The 17826-nt window shown below is 52.7% G+C and overlaps 1 protein-coding gene across 4 annotated transcripts in view; it reads right to left on the minus strand.

The window, feature by feature from the left end:
- The window catches only part of SLC66A2 (solute carrier family 66 member 2), a 48747-nt gene that overhangs the window by 30253 nt on the left and 668 nt on the right, over nt 1-17826 (minus strand). Inside the window, exons 1-3 of one of the 4 annotated variants that reach the window (XM_027118830.1) lie at nt 17033-17517; nt 11747-11880; nt 4303-4353 (exon numbers count right to left, since the gene is read on the minus strand). In XM_027118830.1, coding sequence (XP_026974631.1) covers nt 4303-4353; nt 11747-11880; nt 17033-17235 — 388 coding nt within the window. In that variant the 5' untranslated portion in view covers nt 17236-17517. Of the gene's footprint in view, nt 1-4302; nt 4354-11746; nt 11881-17032; nt 17525-17826 lie in introns of those variants that run through there. The other 3 variants (XM_027118832.1, XM_027118831.1, XM_027118833.1) reach the window with 3 other exon arrangements.

Below are 17826 nucleotides of genomic sequence, written 5' to 3' on the forward strand. Positions count from 1 at the left end.
AAAAATAAGTTCTTTATGATGAAAGAAAGAGACATCAGGCAATAATTATAATCCACTTGAGAAAAACAAAAAGTATAGGTAAAGGTAATTATGTAGGTAATTATAAAAGACAGTATATGTGCGTAGTTCTTCTCCTTTCCTCTCTTAACTGATTAAATAATTAAGTTAGTATAAGTCTGAAGTAGATTCTGGTAAGATGCATATCATAAGCCTTAGAGCAACCACCAAGAAAATAATATAATATAATGTGATATAATGTAGTATACACACACACACACACACACACATACATATGTATGTGTGTCTATATATATATATTTAAGGCTCATTAAAGGAATTAAAATATTACACTAGAAAATGTTCACTTAATACAAAAGAAAGCAGTAAAGAAGGAACAGTTGGGGGTTAGGGTAGACATGAGGATAGAAAACAGAAGCTGAAATGGCAGGTGTGAATCTAAACATATCACAATAACATTAAATGTGAATGAATTAAACAATCCAATCAAAGGGCAGAATTGCCAGAATGAGTTTTTTTAAACGATCCACTATATGCTGTCCACAGGAGACGTACTTCAGATTCAAAGATACAAAGAAGTCAAAAGCAAAGTGGAAAAAGATATGCCATACAAACAGCAATCATAGGAGATCTTCAGTAGCTACACTACTGTCAGAAAAAAATTGACTTTAAAACAAAAACATCACTAGAAATGAAGGAAAATTTTATAATGATAAAAGGGCCAATCTATCAGTATGATAAAACGATAAACATATGCACCTAACAACAGTGCCCCAAAATATAAAAAGCAAAAACTGACAGAAGTGAAAAGAGAAACAAATAATCTAAAGGTAGCTGAAGATTTCAATACACACTTTTAGTAACAGACATAACAACTAGACAGAGGAAAAAGGGAAGAGGAGACCTGACCACACTACAAACCTAACAGACACCCCTCCACCTCCACCTAACAGCAGAATATACATCGTCCTGAAGTGCACATGGAACGTTCTCTAAGAGAGACCATCAACCAGGCCATCAAACAAGCCTCAATTTTAAATGACTGGAATAGGGACTTCCCTGGTGGTGCAGTGGTTAAGAATCCACCTGCCAATGCAGGGGACACAGGTTCAATCCCTGGTCCAGGAAGATCCCACATGCTGAGGAGCAACTAAGCCCGCGCGCCACAACTACTGAGCCCATGCTCTCGAGCCCGCAAGCCACAACTACTGAGCCCGTGTGCCACAACTACTGAAGCCCACATGTCTAGAGCCTGTGCTTCACAAAAAGAGAAGCCACTGCAATGAGAAGCCCGCGTGCCACAACAAAGAGTAGCCCACGCTCGCCCCAACTAGAGAAAGCCCGCAAGCAGCAACAAAGACCCAATGCGGCCAAAAATAAATAAATAAATACATTTGGGCTTCCCTGGTGGCGCAGTGGTTAAAAGTCCGCCTGCCGATGCAGGGGACGCAGGTTCGTGCCCCAGTCCGGGAAGATCCCACATGCTGCAGAGCGGCTGGGCCCGTGAGCCATGGCCACTGAGCCTGCGCGTCCAGAGCCTGTGCTCCGCAATGGGAGAGGCCACAACAGTGAGAGGCCCGCGTACCGCAAAAAAATAAATAAATAAAAATAAATAAATAAATACATTTTTTTAAAATATAAAATAAAATAAAATGACTGGAATAATACAAAATATGTTCTCCAACTACAATGGAATTAAATTAAAAATCAATAACAGAAGGAAATTTGGGGGATTCACAAATATGTGGAAATTAAACAACAAACTCAAAAATAACAAATGAGTCAAAGAAGAAATCCTGAAGGAAATTTAAAAATATTTTAAGACCAAAATGCAAACAGAAACACAACATACCAAAACTTACAGGATGCAGCTAATGCATTCCCTACAAGGAAATTACGGCTGTAGACGCTATATTTAAAAAGAAGATCAACTGGGCTTCCCTGGTGGCGCGGTGGTTGAGAGTCCGCCTGCCGATGCAGGGGACACGGGTTCGTGCCCCGGTCCAGGAGGATCCCACATGCCGCAGAGCGGCTGCGCCCGTGAGCCATGGCCGCTGAGCCTGTGCGTCCGGAGCCTGTGCTCTGCAATGGGAGACGCCACAACGGTGAGAGGCCCGCGTACCGCAAAAAAAAAAAAAAAAAAAAGAAGAAGATCAACTATACGTCAACTTAAAAAAAGAAGAAATACCTCATCAATAAATTAATTCTATCTTAAACTAAAAAAAAAAAGCAAACTAAACCCAAAACAAGCAGAAGGAAAGAAATAATAAATACTAAAGTGGAAATAAATAGGGACTAGAAAAACAATAGAGAAAAATCAACAAAACCAAAAGTGGGCTCTTTGGGAAAAAAAACCCAATTAAATGGACAAACCTTGAGCTGGAAGAACCAAAACAAGAAGGAGAGAGAAAGGGAGGAGAGTCAAATTACTAAAGTCAAGAATTAAAGAAAGATCATTACCACCAACTGTACAGAAGTCAAAAAGATTATAAGGGAATACCAAGAACAATTATATGCCAACAAATTAAATAACAGATTAAATGGACAAATTCCAAGAAAGAACTTCTATTGAAACTAACTCAGGAAGAAATAGAAAATCAGAATAGATCTATAACAAGTAAAAGACTGAATTAGTACTTTTAAAACTTCCCACAAAACGCCCAGGCCCAGAGAGTTTCACTGGATAATTGTACCAAACATTTAAAAGAATTGGTGAACTTGCAACAAGCAGTAAATAAGCCCCACAGATCTAATGCACAGTAGAGTGAATACAGGTAACAACACTGAATTATAATCATCAAACTTGCTAAGAGACTAAGAGTAATTATTCCAACTACTAAAAAAAAAAAGATAATTATGTAACATGATAGAGGTGTTCATTATCACTCCATGGCTATCATATCACAGTATATACATGTATCAAATTAACATATACACATTTAACTTACATAATGTTATATGTCAAATATATTTCAATTAAAACATTTTAATTAATAAGGAATTGATAGCAAAGTCTTAAAATTAAAAAAAATAGAAGAGGAAGGAACACTTCCCATTCCTAACTTACTTTATAAAGCCAGTTCTATCCTGATACTAAAACCAGTCATCACAAGAAGAAGGAAAAAAAGAGACCAATATTTCTTACGAATACGGACACAAAAATTCTCCACCTAATACTAGCAAACAGAACCTAGCAACTTATAAAAGGATTATACATCATGATCAGATGAGATTTATCCCGAGAATGCAAGGCTGGTTCAGCATACAAAAATCCATCAATGTAATACACCGTAAAAGCGGAATAAAGGACAAAACCATGCGATCACCTCAACAGACACAAAAAGCATCTGACAAACTTAAATATCCTTTCATGATGGAAAAACCCAACAAACTCAGAACAGAAGGGCACTTGCTCAACCTGATAAAGGGCATCTCTGTAAAATCCACAGCTAGCATAATACTTAATGGTCAAGGACTAAATGCCCTCTCATTACAATCAGGAACAAGACAAGCACACCTGCTCTCCCACTTCTGGCCACAGGGCTATTAGGCAAGAAAGAGAAATGAAACGCATCCAGATCGGAGAAGAAGGAGTAACACTACCTCTATCTGCGGGTAACAGAATCTTGCATATAGAAAAGCCTCAAATATCCACTAAAAAACGATTAGAATAAATAAGTTCTGCAAAGTTGCAGGACACAAGATCAATATGTGAAAATCAATTTTATTTCTACAAAGAAACAATGAGCAAACCAAAGTGAAATCAAGAAAACAATTCCATTTACCACAGAATCAAAAAGAATAAAATACTTTGGAATAACTTGAACAGAAGAATTCCAAAACTTGTGTTCCGATCATTTCTCTTTCTTTCCACCTCTCCATGCCCCTCCCTCCTCTCCCCCCTCCCACACACGCAGGAAATGGGCAGGTTTCTAGGAGCTACTTCATGCTCGAAAACAGCAGGTGTGGCTGGTTAGCTGGCTGGAGCCTCGGCCACACTGGGTGGATGATGTGCATGCAAGGTGAGGATGCGGCACAGGTGGGAGCAGAGACAGACAGGGACGAGCTGCAGAGGAGGAAGCTCATGCAGCGTGGTACCTACCCAGATGTGACCGCCCTGGGGGGGGCTCATGCAGTGTGGTACCTACCCAGATGTGACCGCCTGGGGGAACTCATGCAGCGTGGTACCTACCCAGATATGACTACCTGGGGGGGGGGGCTCATGCAGCGTGGTACCTACCCAGATGTGACCGCCTGGGGGGGCTCATGCAGCGTGGTACCTACCCAGATATGATCGCCTGGGGGGGGCTCTGGCTTCATCTTTATTATCTGCAGCTACATTTAAAGACAGAGAGAGAGAAAACAGGAAGGAAGAAGAGACAAAAACAGACTGGTTTTAACACTGGTAAGTCCTTGTTGTATTTCTTTAAAAAAAACCCAAAAAACAATGGAACAGGAAGACAGCAAGCTTTTGGTTTCTGTGCATTAGGAAATACACTTTCTGAACCATTTTTCTCCAAACCTACCCTCCTCCAAATAAGTGCTTGGGACAGAGGGAAAAAAATGAAAAACCACCTCATTTTCATTTAATTTCTAAGGTCAGAGGTGCTGACAGAGATACAGCAGACCCTACTTCTACTTTCCCCTGGGAACTCATCTGTACGCAAGCCCTGGTTGCAAGACAGTTGTCTCAGGGTCCAAACTCTCCGAAGGTTGCTCAATAGAGCTATTTTCAGAGGACACTCAACAGGACTCCCGCCGTAAACGGAGAGCTAGCTCAGCACGTGAACTTGACCGCCCTCGGACATCACACCCAGTCAGGGAGCAGGTCTGGCAGCTGTCTCCACTGTGGCCCAGGAAGGAGTACCTGACCCAGTGTGCGACAATTCGACTGCCAGGTACCTTGCCCCTCCGAGCACCCCACCCCACCTGAGACCTCCCTAGTCTGGGCCACCCCAGGACAATGACCGACTGACCTACCGACCAGAGGCCCTGAAGACAGAGCGCCTCCAGCTGGGTTCCACCTGCAGGTGGGGCCTGGGACGGACGGTAGTTAAAGAGAAGAGTCACTGAGGTCAGAAAGCAGAGGCAAGACCAAAGGTCGTGTGTCACCTGCCCCAGGCCATGTTCACTCTACCCCAAAATGGAAATTTTGCATGTAATCAACTACAAGCAAACACCAGACTTGCTGCCTAGACGGGAGGAGCTGGGGGGTCGGGGCAGGGGGAGTGGTTTATAAACCACAAATTGCAGGCTCCTCTCCGCACCCCACCCCTCTCCCCAACACCCCCTCCTGGACCTTCTGGGTTCTGACCCCTCGGAGTTGGTCAGATTCTCTCAGCTTTTTGCTTCTATTTCTTTGATTCAGACCAATTTCACCATTCATGGGCACCTCCTCTACAGATCAAAATCCCAAAAGACGGAAGGAGGGGAGAGGAGGGAGGCTGTAGGAGAGAGCGCTCAACTCAGTTACTTGTGCGTTTCAGACACCGTTTCCCTTCTCCTCTCCAGGCCTGATCACACTGAGCTGACGAGCAGAGCTTCGCACATGCAGAAGCACCGGGCATGGCTGGGAGACGCACAGAGTGCGCGGGTGCAGAGCTGGGGGTCGGCAAGCAGAGGGCTGGGTAAGTTGGGTGGGAAGGTCACATCCCTGTGTACTGCGCCAAGCTGCCTAAGGTTCCTTGGCTGGAAAGCAACATGATCAGATCTACGTTTTAGAAAAGACACCTTTGCATAGGACAGATGGAGGAAAGTGGGCTCTGAAGCTGAGAGACGCTAGAAGTGTTTTCAACAATCATGTGCTTCCACAGAGCTGTACTGAGGACACACTCCAGGCCAGGCACGAAGGTTCCAAAACAACTGCACTGGGACTTCCCTGGTGGTCCAGCGGTAAAGAATCCGCCTTACAGTGCAGGGGACACAGGTTCAATCCCTGGTCAGGGAACTAAGATCCCACATGCCACAGGGCAACTAAGTCCACATGCCACAACTGGAGAGCCTGCATGCTGCAAACCACAGAGCCCATAAGCCCTGGAGCCTGCGTGTCACAACTAGAGAAGAGAAAACCCACACGCCACAACTAGAGAGAAGCCCGCACACTGCAACGAAAGATCCCGCGTGCCTCCACGAAGATCCTGCGTGCCGCAACTAAGACCCGACGCAGCCAAAAATAAATAAATAATAACTGGATCTTTAAAAAAACACACGACCACACTGTCCTCAGAACCTCCCCTCCCCCACCAGGAGGCGGGTCTTTGCCCCCTTGACCATGGGTGGGCCTGAGACTGCAGGTCTTCAGAAGTGATGCTGTGTGAGTTCCAAGACTAGATCTTTAAAAAGATACAGCGTCCACCCGGTTCTCCCCTTGAAACTCAGCGCCACCTTGTGAGGAAGCCCAGGCCACATGAGGAGGCCACGCAGGGATGTTCCAGCAGAGCCCGGCTGAGGTCTGGCCAACAGCCAGCACCAACCCAGACACATGAGAGAGGAGTGAAAGAGAGAGACAGAGACACAGAGAGAGACAGAGACAGAGGGAGAGACAGAGCAAGAGACAGAGAGCTAGACAGAGAAAGAGAGGGTAAGGGGGAGAGACAGTGAGAGGGAGAGACAGAGAGAGAAAGGGGGGGAGGGAGAGAGTGAATGAGACCGTGACAAAGGAGCTCGAGCAAACAGCCGAACTGTGGAGTCCTTTCACGTCATCAAGTTTTGGGGTCACTCGTCGAGCAGCCCCAGAGCCAGGAACCAGAGATGACAAGGCAGAAGTTCCAGCAGAGCTGAGACGGGAGAGTCAGCCTCTGGTGGCCAGCAGGAGGCTGGGGGGTGGACCAGAGGCAGGCCCTCAACTGCCCCAGGGGCTTTAGTCCTGTCACACTTTGAGACTCACTGCTGGGGGCACCTTGGAGAGACCACGCGGGGGCAACGGTGCCTGCGTGTGGTGGAAGGGATGACGGCTACAGGGGGACCGGGGGACCGGGAGACCAGGAGGAGTATTATCACGGTGGTCCAGGCAACACGGGAACAGGAGACCCTGTGTCAGCTCCAGGGCAGTGGGCTGAACTGAAGCAGGATCGTAGCCTGATGTCCGAGGACACAACGGAGCCCTTGAAAATGCAGGACGGTCTGTGGATAAACATCTTCCTGGGCAAGGGGGTGTCCTCAGCTTTCAATCTCAGGATGGTACGTGACCCTCCACACCCAACGTGTTTTTACAGCTTTACTGAGCTGTAACTACACACCATAAAAAGTCGCTCTCCCAGTGGTGTGGAGGATGCCCACAGGTGTGTGGTGCAGCCACCACTGCTACGGTATTTTAGAACTTGCATCACCTCACAGGAAACCTGTCCCCTTCAGCAGTCACCCCTCCTGGCCACCTCCCCAGCCAATGCCACCCCAGTGCTGAGATGTGGGGCAAACCTCAGGTGAGTTCACGCCTGCAGCCGGTTGGTGATGCACCCATCGGGAGGCACTATTCTTAGTGACAGTACAACACGGGAATCTGGCGGGAGGAGCGTGTGGCCCTGAGGATCCCCGAGGAAGCAGCTTCTCAGCAGCCTCGCTGTCGGCGGCCTCATGACGGAACCTGGCCAGGAGCCACGAGGGAGGCGCCTGGTGGAGACGCCACGCTCTGTTATTCTTGGGTCCCTGGGCTGCAGTGGGAAGATCAGAGCCGACCAGGGCCCCGTGAAAGGCCAGCCTGGGAGGGGGCACTCTGTCTCCTGGGAAACCTCCAGACCAGGCTCCTCGGACACCTGGCTGACTGCAGGTCTGGGGCAGGAAACTGGACAGCACGCTCAGAGCATCTTGTCGCCCCAGTGTCCGGGGTCCACAGGACCAAAGGTCAAAGATCAAGAGCCGGCGGCAGGGCTTCCCTGGTGGTGCAGTGGTTGAGAGTCTGCCTGCCAATGCAGGGGACACGGGTTCGAGCCCTGGTCTGGGAAGATCCCACATGCCGCGGAGCAACCAAGCCCGTGCGCCACAGCTACTGAGCCTGCGCGACTGGAGCCTATGCTCCGCAACAAGAGAGGCCACGACAGTGAGAGGCCCGCGCACCGTGATGAAGAGTGGCCCCCGCTCGCCGCAACTAGAGAAAGCCCTCGCACAGAAACGAAGACCCAACACAGCCAAAAATAAATAAATAAATTAATTAAAAAAAAAAAAAGAGCCGGCGGCAGAGGCTCCCACTGGCCAGAGGTGGGTAAAGGGGCTTCCACCTCATGAAACACAGGATAACGTACAAACAAATGTGCTCATCGCTGCAAGGTGCTGGGAACCAATTTTGAAAAGAGGCAAATATAGGCCTTCACCTGCCTTCCTTTACAAATCAAACCGTCAGAAGACCAAGTAGCGTTTGTGGGGAAGTTTCTCTACAGAAGCTGAGACGGCGGAGCCTCAGGGCTGGTGGCCGAGGGCTGACTGTCAAGACTGGGCCCTGGGCCCCCGTGGCTGCCACCACCCAGAGGGGCCAGCTGACAGCCACACCTCCCAGAGGAAGGACGCAACAGTCCTGCAAAGACAAAGGGCCAGACCTGGGTCCAGTTATCTTTTAAAATGTTCTCTGCAGGGCGTCCCAGACAGACCTGGTTCAGCAGCCCGATTCCGTCCAGATCCCGTGGGCCTGACTCGCTCTGAACACTGCTGCTGGTCTGCTGACCCTGTGCTGGGCGTGCAGCGCTCAGCTCACAGCAAATGACCCGTTTCAACAACAGATAAGTTCCAAGGAGAAAGGGGAGTTAGGGAGAACCTATAGATTAAAAAGACAAATCAACAACAAAAAGACACCAGCCAATCACAGTGTGTGCTGCATCCTGATTTAAGGAAACAAACTGGCCAAAAAGTCAGGAAACGGACAAGACAGCTGGAAAGTCACACACAGATGGTGGTTTCATGATAAGGAACCATTGATTTCTTATGGGTGACGATTTCTTTAGAGATACGTTACAGACTATCTATAAAGAGGCTACATCTGGGATTTGCTTCAGAAACTGCAGGAAAAAGACGTGAACGGGGTCTGGAGGTGGTTATGGTGCCACACGGAGCTCCGTTATGCTACTCTCCCTACTTCTACGTGCTTGAAATTCTCTACAATAAAAAGCGAAAAAGGAAAAACACAGCACCTTCGAGACGGACACCACACTTCACTCCTAGTTCACAGTTAAACATCAGGCGCATATTAGTGTCTCCAGCCAATTCCTCCCTGAAACACGTGGTCTCGGTGGATGCCATTTCACCTGGGACAACCCGAGGAGGGGGACCCACACCCCTGGCCCTGCCCCCACTACACACAAGGGCATGGAAAAGCTGCCAGTGGAAAGAGAGGTTTGAAAACGTTTGATCCTAATTTTGAAAATGATCCCAATTTTGTGATAGGAGACTAACAAAGAGAAAAGAAAAAAATGGGAAACTATAGCACGATGTTCAAAGCAGTCACCGCTGGGTGGCGGGATGGAAGGTGTTTTACCCTTACTGTATATCCTGTCTTCCCTAAAATGTCTACAATGAGCACATGCTGCTCTTCAGATAACAAGTTAGATATTTAATTTTCTAAGTAACCTGCTTTTTCTCCTCACCACCATCTATGTTTCTTTAACCTTAACTTTCAAGTTGAATTAGTGACCTTCAAAACTGCAAACCTCTATAAAAGATAGCTGGAAAATATTTAAGCTTTTTTTTAGGCTGCCTGGCCATCCTATGAGAACCCGTGAAACAAAGCTCCCCAGACTCTCCTGGAGAGTTACTGTAATGTGCATGGTCAGCTCCCCAAGAAGTCTGTGTCCCGAGGCCTCGGCCGACACGTCGGGAAGCGGAGGCCAGCCACCTGCCACGGAGGGTGGGGGGAGAGACGGGGGCCGCGGCACAGCGGCCCACGGGCTCTCAGAGCTTCCAGGCCCGAACCGCTCGGCTTCTTCACAGCCCACCCGCCTACTTCTGGCAAATGAGAGGAAATAAACCCACACATTCATTAAAAGCTTCCCACAGTGCGGTGGTGAGACCTGTGTGTCTCATAAACAGTAGACACGGAAACATGTAAACCGATCTGGACTCAAGTGTTGAATGCTCAGACGCTCAGCCGGTGTGGGCGGAGCTTAGGAGACGACTCTCCCTGAGGCCGCAGGGGACCCAGTGGGGGAGGGCCGGGGTCAGGAGGGGGCCCAGAGGTCAGGAGGCACGGTCCTCCCTCCACCAGGGCCGGCGTGCACCAGCAGACCGGCCATCACCGTGAGCTGCTATCAAATGTCCAACGTTAAACTCTAAGTTTGCCGCGTGACCCAGAGGCCTCAACACCTGCTGTACCTGGCACCCTCCGCCTTCACGACCCACGCACAGTTTCAAACAAGGTCACAAGCCTGGTCTCCCGCTGCAGAGCCTGAGGGGCAGGACCAATACGCCACCAGGGCACCGGGTGTCCTCTCCAGGCCTTCCGCCCGCCCTGGGTGAAGACACACACTGACCACCCCACGCGGCCCACTCTGCACTCGGCTGTGAGATCCTGCACCCATTAAAGGGGAGGCTCGAAAGGGCACAGACCACAGAGGGCAGGGGCAGAAGCCGCTTGGGCAGAAAGCCCTCGACTCAGAGAAAGTTAAGAGCCAGCTCCTCAACTCATGAGGGGTCCAGGGTCCAGAAGCCCTGCTTTCTAGGCAAGAGCAGCGGTACAAGCGGCACCACCTCTGGTGGATCTCCTGAGTCACAGCTGGGAGGATGGCGTTAACGGGACAGAAAAAGCAAAAACACACCGGAAACAGACAGTGGCGGGTGATCCTCTTCATCATCTCAGTGACCCTAACTGATCCAGGCTCCTCATCGGAGCTGAGGCTGACCCACTTCTACAAAGACTGAAGTTAGCACACACTCACTCTCACTCTAGAAACAGAAGCTACACAAGAGGAGAGGAGTCCCTCAAAGGGAGAGAAAATAACCACCAGGGAAAAAATAGCTGGGCAAGACCTCAAGTCTGCAGGAGTCCCAGAACTAAACAAACTCCAGAGAAAACGCTTCTCTAAGCAGTAGCTGAGATCGCACACACCCACATTCTCAGACAAAGTCGAAGGGGAGAGCGGGCTTAGACTTAGGCATTAGAAAAACCAGAAGTACGGCATCAACCCTCGTGCACAGAGAAGCCCACAGCCCGCGCGGTCGAACACAGAACATCGGCTTGAAAGAAACATTTCCAAAGGAGAAGGCAAAGCCAGCAGGAGCACCTTCTATCTTCTGAGCTGAGCGTGGGGCTCGCCTGCCCGAGCTCGTGGACCCCGCGTGCCCACCCGAGGCCCACAGAGCACGCCGCCGGGTGAATGTCTAACAAGGTATGTGAGAAAGATGCCGGCTGACTCAGCCACAGGGAATGGGAAAAACAGAGGCTGCGTTTGGTGCACAAGCCACACACAAGGTCAGAGATAAAACCGCCTCTGCAGGAAACATCTGGCTCCGGCCTGATCAGAAACAGACCAGCAGTGCCGCCCTCCTGCCCCAGCTGAGGGGCCCGCGTGACGACGGCCACGGCGAGGCACACGGCAAGAACAGGTCGTAACTCGCCCGAGTTCCAGCTTCACACGATACGGTGTCACCTGGCTGACTGCGAACACCGGTGTCGCGCCAGACGCTGCGCCACCTGGCGACGCCAGCGCTGCTGGGGTGGCACTGGTGGAGGCCCCCCACCCTGAGAGCTCCAGCCGAGCCTTGCTCGTCGAGTCACTGGGCTTCATCCCCACAGCTGCGGGTCACCAACCTGCAAAGACCCGGCGCTTCAGGTTCAGCTCGTTGGCCACGCGGACCTCGGTGCAGAGCTTCAGCATCAGCAGCATGGTCAGGATCATGACAACGCTCTGCCAGAGCAGCGGCGCCTCGAAGCGCCTCCCGAACCTGCGGGGGAAGGGCCGCGGCGTCAGGGGGCGCTGGCCGGGCCTCCGATGCCACGCCACGGAGGCACGGAACCGGCCTCCCGAACCTGCGGGGGAAGGGGCCGCGGCGTCAGGAGGCGCTGGCCAGGTCTCCAGACGCCACGGTGGCACGGAGCCGGGATGCGGAGGGGCCGGGCGCCCCCCCCCCGACGGCCAGACCGGGCCTCCACCGCCCCCCAGAGCCGAGTCACGGGCAGGCTGCTCCTCGCGCTGCAGGCCCCCCCGGGAGCCGCTGCGACCCTCCCAGGGCCCAGGGCCGAGGGCCGGTGGGAGTGGGTCTCCTGCCCTCGCCCCCCCACCCCCGGTCCGGCCAGCTGACCGTCGCCCTCCTGCGGAGGCCCAGCCGCCACCAGGTGAGAAGCCCAGGTGCTGGAACACCTGCCTCCCCAGGGCTCGTTCCAGAGTCTGGAGACCGATGGCAGCCCTGGCCCCTGGCCGTGGGGAGTGGGGTCTGCAGGCCAGCACGGCCCCCAGTGTGAGCAGAGCAGTGGGGGGCCGGGCCACCCAGCCCTCACTGGAGAAGAGGAGACGGCAGGCAGGGCATGGTCCGCACTGCTAGCCTCAGGCCCTGATGCCCGACCAGGCCTGGCTGGCCCGCACGGACGCCTCCACGTCCACTCTCTTCTCTGAGCCCCAGCCTGCCCAGCCCTCCCAGCCACAGGCCCCAAGGCCTTCCTGCTGACTTTCCTCCAGTGTGTTGAGCATTTCAGCAGCTCGGCCAAGAGTTCCTGGAGGCCACAGCCACAGTCCAGTGAGTGGCACTGCTGGGCCCATCAGAAGACCCCGGCCCAGGGGCTGGTCACAGCACTGCCCTCCGCACACCAGCTGGGGTCTCAAACGTGGCCACCAGCATCACAGGACTGGCCTGCAGAACTGTCACCTCTAAGGCGAGGCCCGAGAAGAGCACCCTCAAAGCCCAGGCCCCCATCCTAGCCTGGCTGCTCCAGAGCACAGATCCCACTGGCACCAGCGGCAGCGCGGCCTGACGGGGCGTCCCCAACCCGAGTTAGTGGCCGACAGGTCACAGTCGGGAGGTCCTGGATGGCAGTCTGACCTCCAGCTTCTCCTGGAAACCAGGAGACACGGCCCGGCCCACCTCCCCTGGCCTCGCTCTCACACCCGCCCCTACAAGGAGAGGGTCACTGACAGCTGGCTGATGCGGCCACACACGCGCTCCGCCACAGGCTGGCTCTGGGGACCACGCTGCCCCCCGGCCTCCTCACTGTGCCCCACCACCTCCGGGCTTCACCTCTTCCGTAAAGTGCGGACACAACCCTACAGCTGCTTGAGGACGTTTCTAGCAGTTCTAGGAACTAGTCCCCACTGGTTACCTGACTGACCCCGGGGGGCTGACTAATCAACAGATAGTCCAGAGGAGAAGACAGAGAAGGTTCTGCGCCAGGCTGGGGAGACTGGAGCGGGCGGGCATCACAAAAAGTCAGTCTAGGGACCAAGCTCATTTCCAGTTAGTGACAAGGCTGAAGACACGGGGTGGGCCTTTATGTAATAAAGGCTACTTCCATTGTTTTCAACAGAAACAACGAGCGACTAGAAAAATGGTGGGGGGCGGGGGTGGGTGGGGGGGATGAAGGTTTGTGCTTCCCCTTATACCACACACCGAAAATCCAATCTAGGTAAATTCAGTATTTACAGTGAAGTAAGGGGGGCAGAGTGAACATTAAACTGCTTTTAGGGTGAAGACAGGCTGAACAAGACAGAAAATTTCAAAAAGCACAACTTTCCACAGAAGATACACAAGGGACAAAACAAATATGAAACAAAAGTTCAACATCATTAGTAATTTTTAAAAGCCAATTAAAATAGAAAGACACTATTTTTTACTTATCAAGTTACTTAAACTTCTGCCTTTAATGCTAATAGTCTGTGCCGGCAGAGGTGTCACCGGGCACCTCTCCCCCCCCCCCCCCCCCCGAGAATGCAGTTGGCAAAGCCTGGTCTGCAGCAGAGGACAGGACAGCCCAGCAGACGAGCGTGTGGCCTGCTGCTTGGAGCAGCCAGTGGAAGCGCCATCCCCCGGTGCAGTGCACATGTCTCGCTCCCAGGGAGACGCACACGGCAGAGAACGTGCACTGCCTCACCGAGCCTGAGCAAAAGCTCCCACAAGGAACACCTTCTAAGCGTCTTCAAAGTAGCAGAGAAAAGCTCGATTGGAAGAAAAGCTGTGTATCTACTTCCCTGACTGGCTTCTCGAGTAGCAGATTGTCACTAGCCCTCTGGTGCAGTGGCACCACATCTCCGATACCATTTTACTACACCCGCAATACAATGTCACCATGTCTCTCGTCTCCGGTACAGTGTCACCATATCTCTGATCAGATAGGGACGGGGCTGGAGAACTAGCTCTGTGAATGCCTCAGGCCCTGGGTCAGATGGCCCTGCAGCACCGTCCTTGCACCCTGGCCCCCTCCCTCCCCTTCTCATTTACAGAATCACTCCACCCTCTGGCTTCCGACACCACAAAGGCCAAATCCTGCACATCAGCATTTTGTATGATCTGCTCAATGCTGGTTCTGCAAAAGGATGGGAAGAATTGCAAGAAATAAAGGCATTAGAGTTCCGTGAGTTACAGAAACGCCAGGTTTCTACAGCTTGGTCAGCCTTCCCCCACCCCACCCCCGACCCCCAGGACTGCAGAGCTTCTCACACGCCTCACACCACACATTTCCCTGGGTGGCTTCCCAGGCAGACTGGAGTTCTGGAGACTGCATTCCCAGCCAGCTTTGGGAAACGTACTCTTCACTTCCTCCAAGTCCATCACTGCTCTCGTCCCACCCGGAGCCCACCACAGCTCCCAGCCGGTGCTCTCCCCCTCCCCACCACCCATCACCCATATACACGTGTCTGGCACGTTCCATACAGCACTTCTGCTGAAGCGTTAACCCTGCAGCACCTGCCCAGTGTCTGGCTCATGGGAAACCCTCAAAAACCTATTAAATCAAATGGGCTGCTAGGGGACCCAGGAGTAGGGGCTTTGGAGGCTCCAGAGAAAGGAAGGAAAGGGAGCACAGGCATCACCCTCAGAGCAGTGGGGCCTTGGGACCACGTGGGAGGAGACGCGTGTATTTGTTACAAGTCGTAGACGGAGCCCGGCCTGTCTGCTGGGCTTCACCACGTGAACTACAAAGTACTGCCAGGTGTGAAACACAGGGAAAGCACAACCCCAGGTCAGAGGGATCCTGGAGGAGAGACCTCTGCCAGCCCTCCCTTCTTCCCATAGGGTCCCACAGTCTTCTGGAATCCAGGCTGAGGGCAGCCCTGTGTGTTCACACAGCAGCCACTGAACTCACGGAGGGACCCAGGACAGCTCACGCAGCTGATGCTGTGGGCAAGGGGCAATCAGATGTGCAGAAATGGACGTGCCAGTGCACAAAGTTCAGAATTCCACCAAAGACTCTTTCCTTCTCAAAGGCTCAGGCCCTACAATGGAGAGAGAACTCCCAGTCCCAACGCATCAGATGCTGGCTTGTTAAACCCAGAAACACTGACGAGATGGCATTCAAGAAACTGGTTTAATTTCTGATTTCTCCAAAACAGATAGTTAGAGGTCGATTAGCTATCCTATTTTCTTTTTGCAATTCTGAATGATAAGCATAGCTGGGGGGAAGCCCTCTCAAAGGAACTATTTCCCGTAAGAAATGCTACCTCAGCCAATCCTCCGCCACTCCTCCAGAAAACTTGCCACTGCCTAAAGGAAATGCTGCTTCCCGACCTAAGGCCCGGGCCTGGGCTGGGAGCTCCGGGGGCCACACCCAGGGTGCTCAGGGTTGACAGCAGTGTCACACACGATTCCAGTTTGGGACCTGCTTCTGTGCAACCTTAGACCTAGAGAGGGGCAGCTGAGAGAGCGAAGGGGAGAGTCTTGCTGCAGCGGGCGAGTGCTGTCCTCAGCCACCGGGAAAGGAGGAGTCGTCAAATGCAGTTTTTCAACTTGTGCTAAACAAGTTAAAAGATAAGCACCCTCTGACCCCTCCTTCAGAAGGGACTGGCCCAGAGACAGGGCTCATGGTGTGACCAACTCTTCCAGGAGAAGGGGTCGACTCACCAGCTCACCTTTTAAAACCTCAGACTGAGCAAAAACACGGTGAGAGTGACCAAGGGCTGCCTTAGGCCAGGTGGACAGAAGGTGAAGGAGCAGAGAACTTCTGGACTCAGGGGACTCACACCCTGATGACTGCAGAGGGGACATCTGCCAAAACTCATCAAACTGCACAACGGGTGATTTTCTTCCCTGTAAATCGTGCCTCGGTAAGGCTGACTTAAACTCCATAGCAAGAAAGCACGATTACTCCAAAAAGTCAAAAGAAGGAGCCAGCTGCCCGGTCCCAGGCTGTCCTGTCTGTGCTCACAGAGGGGCCTGGGACCGTCTAGAAGGAAGGAAAGTTGCGGGCTTTTCTGGCCTTACAGTGAGGGCGCAAGACCTCTTATCACTTCCTCTGAAAGTGTACCCTCCCAATTACGTCTGACTTCAACAACTGTTAAAATTAACTTCAAGTTCCTGACCAGAATGCAAATGATAATAAGAGGAAGCTGGTCTGAGAGGAGCAAGAAAACATAGTCTCTTAAGTATTACCCAGAAAGTTGACTTTACTGTTAAAACAAACAAAAACAAACCCGCACACACAAGGCGGAAGGCAGGAAGGGACCACCCTTCAAGGCAGACCACCCCCACAGCACTCCTTCCTGTCTGGTTCCCTCCTGAGAGCCTTTACTGGCCCGTGGTTTGTCCTTCCTATGCTGACCACCTTCTGTTACTGGTATTCATTAATTCCCTTCGTTTTCTCTCCACTACCCCCAAACCTCACCCAAATTCCTAAGGGCATGGACCCAGTCCTAGGACACAGCTCCACAGAAAAGGCCCTGGGCAAGCATCCAGTACATGTACGAGCCACCGAAAATGAAGACGCAGATCCGAGATTATGTGAGCTTCTCCACTTCAATCCCACCATTTTCCCTGGGAAAAAGTATCATCCATTTCACCAGCTCCTTCCCAGGAAGTGCAAGCACTTCCGCCCCCACCCCACCCCGGCCTCACCCAGAAAAGGAGAAAGCCATCTCCCTGGGAGCACCCCACAGTAAGAAAGCCCTCAACCTACCAGAAGAGGATTCGTAAGATATTGGCCACCAGGAGCACCAGACATACGTAGGTCGAGAAGCCCTCGGCGTTCTGAGTCCTCCGGATGTCCCTGTACTGCGGGATGTACGGCACCACCCCTCCGAAGACCATGGCCCCAGCTGCCCCCCAGGAAACCAGCTGCTGCAGCGGGACCAAAAGCCAACCCAAGCCTTCGGCGTCCATCCCGAGCGCCCGGCGGCCCCGCCGGCAGGCTGACGTCCACCTGGCCCACGCGCGCTCCGCGCTCTCGGGCTCCTGGCGCGCGCGCTGTCACCCTCACATGCCGCCGCTGCCCTGAGCCGTCCTCCGTCGCGGGGCCTGGCGAGAGAGGAAAAGCGGTAAAGCACTCGGGCCGGGCCTCCACGCCCAATGGGGTGCGCACCGCCGGGCTCGCGGCTGGGGCACGAACCCCTCCTCCGGGGCGCCGGCCCGGGGTGGACTTTCAGTTCGGGGTGGGGGCTCAGTTCCGGGCGAGGGGGTCGCACAGCCTGGGGGTCGGAGGGATGGGAGGAGGGGGGAAGAGGGTAGACACTGCCCAGGGGGCCCGGCCCGGGGTGGACGCTCAGCCCAGCGCGGCGCCCGCGTCCACGCACACTGCTGACCCCGCCGGGCTCACCGGCGCCGGCTGCTCCCAGCGGTCAGTCCACCCTCCTTCTGTCTGTCCAAGTGCCGGGCCCCGCCTCGGCGTGACGTCACAATACGTGGCCCCGCCCGCGCCGGGCGGAGGGGCGGGCGCCGCTGGGTCCTAGAGCGCGCCGGTGGGCGTGGAGGTGG

The sequence above is a fragment of the Aethalodelphis obliquidens genome, unplaced genomic scaffold (genome assembly GCF_003676395.1).
Source record: "Aethalodelphis obliquidens isolate GAN/ISIS:26980383/991018 unplaced genomic scaffold, ASM367639v1 scaffold19, whole genome shotgun sequence".
NCBI lineage: Eukaryota > Metazoa > Chordata > Mammalia > Artiodactyla > Delphinidae > Aethalodelphis > Aethalodelphis obliquidens.